Genomic DNA, 8,676 nt, shown 5'->3' with positions numbered 1-8,676 from the left:
GCACGGCCCTGGATGTTGTTGAACGTGGGGGAAGCTGGAGGGCCCAGAGTGAACCCACACCTACACGGAGAGACATTTCCCACCGTGTAGTCCTTTTTAATATTAAAATGTCCAATTAACAACAGCACCCCTTGTTCCCGTTCCCACCAATCAGCCACCCCCTTTTAAATTTAATTTATTGGAGATATAAGCTGATGTCCACTCTGGATGGACTTCAGATCTGTCTTTGAACTGGCAGAGACATGATGGCGTTAAAGTCTTTTTGATTCGCCTCCACTGTGAAATCTTTTTCTTGGGCCTCTCTTGTTCACAGTCATTGTTCTGCTCTGCTGACTCTTCAGTTGCTTGAGGTCCAGATTCCTGAGGTGGTGTTTGGATTACATCTTCAATTAATGTAACCTCTGTCTGTGAAGGGGATGGTTTCTTTTTTTCCATTAGGTTACTCTCCCCTTCTGTGGAAACCGTTCCTTCTTCTTCGATTGCTGCCTGTGGTTCACTGATAACTGTCATTTGAATGAATCTCATGTTTAATGTTAGTTGTCAGATCCCCAACAATTTCTGGTACTGAAATCTCTTGTTCACTATATGCTACAGAAACATTTTCTTTATTGAGGGTTTCCAATGTAGAGGCAGCTGTCATTGCTGAATGGAGGACAGGAGTCGGACTCCTGACTACCGCGGGCTAAAGTCTCTGTATGCGGGGCGCCGTGCTAACCACCGCGCCGTGCAACGCCCCTATTGCGGTAGCCTATGCTGTAATTTACAGATTGTCTTTGTTAAATTATTTACATTTTTATACAATTTGAGCTTTCTGTCGAGCTCACCTAGTCCACCTTCTTTCATTTCCTTGGAAAAATCTGTTTTGTCATGTGATTGCGACTAGTCGACTAGCCCAGAAAAAAGTCATTGCAGAAAAAAGAATTGACTAGTCGACTAATTGATGCAACCCCTATTTCAGATTGTGGCAGGAAGCCGGAGGGCCCGGAGAGAAACCTGCAAACAGGAAACCTGCCAAATCTTTTTACCTTTTGCCCCATAAATTTAAATCAGACACATGTTTGGTCCCAGTCAGATTTCTCCAGCCTCAAAATGGTTACTAGGTCATCTAGGATTCTTTTCTTCTTCCGATGTTAATATTTTTAGCTCCTCTCCAAAGGGCCCTTTGCCATCTTCCAGAGGAGGGGCTGGAGAAATTAACCTCTGGTGTTTGATCAGTTCTTTTCATAAATGTAAATGAAACCGTTGTTGGACATGTCTTCACTGCAGTCGCTGTCTGCAGTGAAGACATGCTCGTTGTGTGCCTTTACGGTTCGTTCTCCCTTCATTAAGTAACAGTAGATGTCTGTCAGCTTTGGATCCCCACAGATGACGGAGGACAGGTGGTACGTCTCCGTCCCACATTCTGCAGGCACCTCTATGGTCTCTATGGCTTTTGTTTGGTACTTCCTGGTAAACCTGTGCAGAAAAAACACCAGGACCTTGTTATCGGCCAGGCAATGTTTTTTCTGCCAGGGTGACCCGCAGCCTGAACAACGGCGTTTGCATGCCAAATCCAACCAGTACTCAAGCAGTATAGAAATACTGGTTGAAAATGGTATCGGTGGAAGGGCAATCAGGGCGCCGTTGTTCAGGAGCCTGAGGGAAGTGGCTCCACAGTTAGAGCAGGAGTCGTTGTCGTACAACTCTCTCTCTGTGTCGCCGCCAAACGAATCCAGCCAGACCAGAACAGACTCCAGCAAACTTTTTATGTCATAGTCCTTTCCCACGCCTTTCCCAGCTTCCTCTCCCTCAGCTCCATCAGAACTGGGGAAAGGTCTTCCCGACTAAAATGTTTGCTGGGCTGACGGACAGCTGAGAGTAAGAGACTCCCATAGCAGGGGATGGACGATGCCTCCAGAAAAATCCTTTCCTGAGCGAGACACTGCTTGGTGACGCTCAGGTTTAGGATGCTCTGGAAAGCAGCGTTCACCCAGCTTTTCTGGAGCTCATTGGAGAACTTGAAAAAGTTCTCCTCAGCTTGTCCTTGTCCTGCAGATGTCCTCCCTGCAACTGGCAGATCCGAGCCAACGCTATCTACTGAATTAACGTTAGGGGAACAGGAAACCTCGACACCAATGGAAATCTTTAAATTTAGAGGTGTTTTTCTGGGCAAAGGAGCAGCTCTGTTGTTATCTGAAATAAAATTTTATATATATATGAAAAAACTGAACAGAAATGTTCAGTAAAAGGCATCCGAGCCTCCGTCTTTATTGAAGAATATATGCTGACTCTACTGTACTGACCTGCAGATCTCTTGAATAGCTCGCTCTGCCGTTCCTGATGCTCATTCAGTTGGGTTTCAGAGGGCTGTTCTCTGAGCAATGGAAAGAGCTCAGTTTGGGTCGAAATTGTTTGATGATCCGGTTTTACCTGGTAGCTGGTTTCCAACACATCCATCTCCATTTGGGTCGAAATTGTTTGATGATCCGGTTTTACCTGACTGCTGGTTTCCAACACATCCATCTCCATTTGGGTCGAAATTGTTTGATGATCCGGTTTTACCTGACTGCTGGTTTCCAACACATCCATCTCAGTTTGGGTAAAAATCGTTCGACTGACTGGTTTTTCCTGATAACTGGTTGCCTGTACAGCCATGTCTGTTTGTACTGAATCAGATTGATGACGAAATGTTCTCTTCTCTGAGTGTTCTCGTATGTCTGTCTGAATTTGAAGAGAAAACATTGAATTGCTGCTTTGTCTTCTCTCTGAGACTGCTTTCCTCATCAGATCTTTCTGATGTCTAAGTTGAGCAGTTAGTTTACGATTTATACAAAACATCTCGTCGAGCTGCTTCATTAAATATTTCTGGATTCTGATATACTCAAATTCAGACTCCTTAAATTTGGCAAGACATGTACACTTTGCTTTACTCGCTGTTTGATTATCAGGAACATCTGTTAAATTTTCTCTTTGATAATTGTCCCTGGGCTTATCCATAAATGGACTTTTCTACCTGTTTTTATCCAGAGTATCCTGCGGTATGAAGACAGACTACCTACTTTTTGGTGACTGGCTGTGCTGTAGAAATCCCAGTGTTCTTGGAAGTACTTTCCTTTTTCAAGGAAGCCGTCTCGTCACGTTCCTTTGCTGGCATTGAAACGTTTTGGGTTTCGATATTCTCAGGAAAAAAAACTTACATTTATGTGAGGCTCTGAGTTGGGGAGCATTTTCCAAAATGTCTTCATTTTGGACATTCCAAAATGTCCAAAATTTTGGAATGTCCAATGCTCCTTACCCTCAAGTGCCCTTTGGGTAAATTTTTTATTTATTATTATTTTGTAAGCCCTCTGACACATAATTACATGTACTGAAATTATTTTTGTTTTTTGTTGTATTTTTTTTAAGAAAAACAACATAATAAGCCCCTCCGGTCACCTTGTTACCTTTTGACCTTTTGCCCACGATGCAGTTGCCTCTCGCACAGTGAGATAAGGCGGCTAACTGCAGAGCTCAACATAGCGAACATTGCAGATTACAGGACAGTTTTTGGTGAATTAAAAAAAAAGTTTTTGGTGAATAAAGTGGAGTAGACTGGCTACACCAGTTTTAAAGTCCCTTCACTGGTTCCCTATAGCTCAGACAATAGACTTTAAAATACTGTTAGTTTATAGATCACTAAGCAGGTTAGCGCCACAATACATTAAAGATCTGCAGAGCAGACCAGGTTCTGGTCTGCTCTGCATCCCTTGAACCAAACGAGGAGAAGCAGCATTCAGCTTCTATGCACCACACATTTGGAACAAACTTCCAGAAAACACTTGCATAACATAAAACATTCAGAGAGAATATTTTCGTTTGAGAAATAAACCCAAAAAGAACTTTCAAAAAATGCACAAAGTCTTGCAAGTTTTATAAAAGCTTCAGTTTTTAATCAAAGCTATGTACACAAATTTATTAATCTCATGATTTCTTCCAATTGAACCTGGATGCGACACAGACAGCTAAAGAACCTCCGTCTTCAGGTAGTACCTGGTCCTGGGCTTCAGCTCTGGACTGACAGGAACATTCATCCTTTGCAGGTCGTAGTCCCTCATGCACACAGCCACAAAGAACAGAGTTCCTCCGATGACCTGGCCCAGACCCCCAAACCATCCAGAGAACATCGCCTCGCCATACTCCCATCGAGGCATCACATCAGGAAAACCTTCATCCCAGAAGTCCACCACCGTCGTGTACGCCACTATGGAGACAGGAGCCAGAGTGGTGAGTCCCGACACCCAGGTCATCACTCCGCTGAAGATGAAGAGCCGTCTTTTCACTTCTGGCTTCCTCACACATATGCCAACCCCCTCCAGACTGAGAAAGCTGGTCAACAGGGCAAATCCTCCAGTTCCAATAGAAATCAAGACGAGGACCCTGGAGATCTGAAGATCCACCGGCAGACCCAGCACAGAATCGTAGGCCTTGCACTGAATCCCCCTCTCCTCCGTGTAGAGGCAGGTGAGCCAGAGCCCTGAAAACCAGTTCTCCACCTCGTTGAGATCAGAGTTCATCGTTTTCCACAGGGGTAAAAAAGCAGTGATCAGAGAAGTGATGTAGCTCCCAAACGATAAAAACAGAGCTGTTCGCTCCATCATTTTTGTTGTTAGAAAAACCATCTTCTGCTGCTGCAGGTAGACACTGTGTGCCATGATTCTCCCGTCCAAGTTAATGTAACAAGATAAGGGATCCAGAGAGACTCTTTAGCCCGTCCCAGTTTTTGGGAAGGTCGGCTTCTGTAGCCTCCTTTAAAAAAAAATGCACCCGATAAGAGAGATAATCCAGCATTGAGGTTTGACAATAGACCCACTGTTTCGTCTCAGTGTTCAATGTCATCACAGCGACTAATGAACTCTGTTTTTAAATGAAACCAGGTATGTTCAGTGAAATTCCTGGCCCAGAGTGCATGTGTGCAGCAACATGGCCGTACAACACACTTAAACACAAAAAGAAAAAGAAGCTTTCTTTGATATTCATATCATGGGCTGTTTAGGAATGCATCCAGTTCTTTTATAAGTTATTACTTTTTCAGATAAAATGCTGCACTGACATACCTGACAAGACTGCTGTTTTGAAACATGCATTTACATACTAAAGAAACCAAAATGGGAACACTTTATTTGCCAAGTGTCTCAAGTGACCAGACTGTGAAAAGCACTTTGTGTTCCCTCCACTGGACCATTCAAAGTGTTAGAAGCTCCAGTTCTCTCTCAATTTTACCTCTGACTGCCTAAAATCCAGTGAACTTTTTTTTAAAAATCTGTTATTAGTTTTTTTAGTCCCCCCAGTTTTGATTTGCATTTGTGAAATGCTAAATTTCTTGCTCCCATAAAAAGTATCTAATTCATTTCAATCTTTAACCATTAAAACGATTTTTTCCTTCTATTTAACCAGGTTCATTCCATTGAGACGATAGCTTTCTGGTTAGAATCAGTGTGACCATAAAACAGAGTGGAAAGTTGCATAAAATGTATTTTTGCTAGACCCTAGAGTTTTCACCTCGCCTTCAACTTTATTAAGGGAAACTAAGTTTTGCAGATCAGATTAAAGTTTCTTTCAAACGCTCAGACTCATTCATATGTGTGGTAGGTGTGAGCTTAAGGTAGCAGTTTTAATTTGACCAGTAGACTTCTTCTAATTAATTTTAACATTTTTTAAATGGCCTTCGCAGAGTCCTGAGTTTTCAGTTTGACTGAAGATCTCTGGCAGGAGTTCTCCCAACCTGAAAGAGACAACTGTCAATCCAAAATGCAAAGTCAATCAGCAGAAACATCAATATCAGTATTTGTTGATGCTCAGTCGTAGGCAGAAGGCTGATTTAAACAGTTTATATTTTACATAAATAGAAAAGGAAGACTTGTTTCTAATAAAATGTGTATTCTTTTTGTTGGGAGAATCAACATGTTCCTTAAAAGACAAATCATCATTAATGATTTCTCTGCATTAACGAGATGAGGGTAAAGAAATTCTCCCTTACTTTCTCAAAGGCATGTTGGAGGTGTTTCAAAGCCTTTGCGAGAACAAGTGACGAGGAGTAAAGTGTCGGTGATATGCAGGTGAAATGTTCTACATGTTTTATATATAAAGAAAACAACGATTAGGCAAGAACTGAACCTTTAGAAAGCACATTTAAAGATTTGCAAAAAGTCCAAGGTTGAACCAAAAACTTCAATTACCTGGTTTTGGCCAATGAGGCAACTTGCAAACTATACAACTGCTTGTTTAAAAAACTAATATCTGCAAGGAATTGCAGATATTAAAGTGGTCAGCAGAATCAATAGCACAACAGACGTCAACTCATCCACTTGTATAAACAGATTTAAAATCAATTTTCCAACTAGATCCCAGTTACACTCACGTTCACTTAGAGTTGAGTTTAGGATATTTATATTTTATTAATGGGTTAATTACCAACCCGGCTGAACTAAATTCTAATATTTATTTATTTATTGAAAACATGAACAGCAGAAAATTCAAGCTGGTGAGCAAAAGCAAATATTCAACCAAATCCTGTCTGTGAAAAACAAGTAAAAGCATTTTAGATATGTAAACCAAGGCAAAGTTGAGTTTGAAAGCGCTTTAAAAGTTTAAATGGAAGAAAGTAAATGTCAAAAACAAAACCATGTGTCTCATATCCAGTCTGCACAGAACACGACTGATTTATGATGCAGTTTATTAAGGCTTTCATCACATGAATCCTACATGGACATACGTTTTGCAACAGTAACGGTCACTATTACATGGTTCCTTTTAAAGTGAATAGTGATTTTTTTTGGTTAGTACTGGTAACATCATAACTAGACATAGACATAATGAAACAAATAGTACACATCCTAATACTTTGTATATATAATGACTGATTCCTTACATCACATATTACAGGTTTGATCACAGCTGAGAATAAAGCAAACTGAAGAACCGAGACGGATGGCGTCTAAACTGCATGTGGACAAAGTAAACGATCCTGAAACACTTTTTGCATATACTGTCACAATCATGAACAGCAAAATGCATATGAGTTTTAAAAACACCTGATAAATACAGAGCAGAGGACAAGCTTGCAAAAAGTTTGTTTACAAAATAAATGACAAAGTATGTAAAAAGTTTATTTTTATTTTTTTAACAGTATTTAACATTTATTTCTAAGCCACATTCTGGTTTCTTTGATTTCACTGCTGCCTCAAATACAGCGAGACACAAAATGCAGCGTAGATAAAAGGCATTTATCGTACAGGAGTCAGACATGCAGGGGCGGGAAAAAAAAACAAAAAAAACCCTAAAACATAAATAAAATAAAATGGATTCCAGTGCAGCAGGAATGAATAGAAGTAGGTAAGTAGGAGATGTATGGCTTCTTAGAAGTAAATAGCTCTTCTGAGTTATCCTAAATGTCAGAGCCCATTTCAGCACACTGTTTGTCTGATATGTGCGTAGCTAGAGACTCAATGATGTCCAACAACAGCAGCTGGCTGAGAGACCGCAGGTTGGGGAGCTTGGATACCTTTGGGAGGGGAGAACAAAGCAAATATGAAAAAATGTTTCAAAAATTAAGACAATGAGAGACAAAAATGGGTGATAAGAAGCCGTTGATTTCACATGCATAAAAAAAAAAACAAAACAAAAAAAACGCAACAGCGAGAAAAAAAGAAAAAGAAGCAGAACGGAAACACAAGCAACAGAGCTAACACTCCAGTGAAGGAAAGTGAAAATTGAGTGTTTCGCTGTTTCGTTAGATAACAAACAATAATCAGAGTGCCACTGCGACGCCCCGCTGCTCTTTGATGAGGTGCTTACACAGCCGGCCCAGCTGTAAACAGTCTCCTCTCTACTCAGAAAACGGAGCGTGTTCCGCTAAGAGGTCAAACGTGTCAATTTCCCCACAAAGACGGCGATACTAGAGGGTTAGCTCAGCTGCACCGAGTGGGCAGCACACCCCCAAGGCTTCGGATACGAGCCCACCCACCTTGATGAACTGGTGGACAATAATGTGGAGGCAGTGCTTCTTCATGTCCAGAGCCTGCGTCTTGTCTGCCGCCTCCAGGATCTGGGGAGGGGCCGCCAAGCATGAGAAGTGAGAGAAGAAGTTCTTTATTCAGCAAGAGAGAGATTGTGTTTTCCCAATTAGGTCACAGATACCCCAGGGTGAAAAATATAAATACCTGCAGGACATTCTCCACAGTCACATTCATCTCCAGGTTCTGCTTACAGTAAGCCTGGAGCCTGTTGTTGGAGAAGCCATAGTAATACGGAGCAGCAAACAGATAACTGGTTACCAACGGTCAAGGGAAAAACGCTCAAAACAGATGAGATGTTTGAAAAGAACTGCAGATATAGTCACATTAGTGAAAAATGTGAAACTCAGGATCCAAAGATTCCCCTTTTTAATGTCCTTGAATGGCTTACTACATGCAAGTGTGAGAAATGACCACAAAAATGTTAAAATACATGACATTTGGTTAGAAGACATTTAAAACATTACAAACTGCCCAAAACATAATTTACTGCCTGCAAATATGGTTTGAAAAAAAGAAATAATCTATCTACAACCTCAGATGACATTTTAGGTTCAAAAAGATGAATTTCTTTGCTTTAGCTGGAGGCGTGAATCTGTGGAATACCATATTTTCCACACTATAAGGCGCACCTAAAAACCTTCAA

The 8,676-nt window shown here is 41.1% G+C and overlaps 2 protein-coding genes across 3 annotated transcripts in view; both read right to left on the bottom strand.

Moving 5' to 3' along the window:
• Positions 1 to 3,860: 3,860 nt before the first annotated feature.
• Positions 3,861 to 4,907, bottom strand: cldn26 (claudin 26). Its single transcript, XM_015027580.1, has one exon. The coding sequence runs from the start codon at positions 4,668 to 4,670 to the stop codon at positions 3,981 to 3,983; it is 690 nt and encodes a 229-aa protein (XP_014883066.1). The 5' UTR covers positions 4,671 to 4,907; the 3' UTR covers positions 3,861 to 3,980.
• Positions 4,908 to 6,645: 1,738 nt separating this feature from the next.
• The window catches only part of lztr1 (leucine zipper like post translational regulator 1), a 16,804-nt gene continuing 14,773 nt past the window's right edge, over positions 6,646 to 8,676 (bottom strand). For both annotated transcript variants that reach the window (XM_015027619.1, XM_015027618.1), the window contains exons 17-19: positions 8,178 to 8,283; positions 7,982 to 8,062; positions 6,646 to 7,519 (exon numbers count right to left, since the gene is read on the bottom strand). In XM_015027619.1, the coding sequence (XP_014883105.1) occupies positions 7,403 to 7,519; positions 7,982 to 8,062; positions 8,178 to 8,283 (304 nt within the window). In that variant the 3' untranslated portion in view covers positions 6,646 to 7,402. The remainder of the gene's footprint in view (positions 7,520 to 7,981; positions 8,063 to 8,177; positions 8,284 to 8,676) is intronic.

Source organism: Poecilia latipinna, unplaced genomic scaffold (genome assembly GCF_001443285.1).
Source record: "Poecilia latipinna isolate Pla-1442-1.1 unplaced genomic scaffold, P_latipinna-1.0 Scaffold104, whole genome shotgun sequence".
NCBI lineage: Eukaryota > Metazoa > Chordata > Actinopteri > Cyprinodontiformes > Poeciliidae > Poecilia > Poecilia latipinna.
The sequence above is the reverse complement of the archived record's forward strand: the minus strand, read 5'-3'. Positions and strand labels throughout refer to the sequence as shown.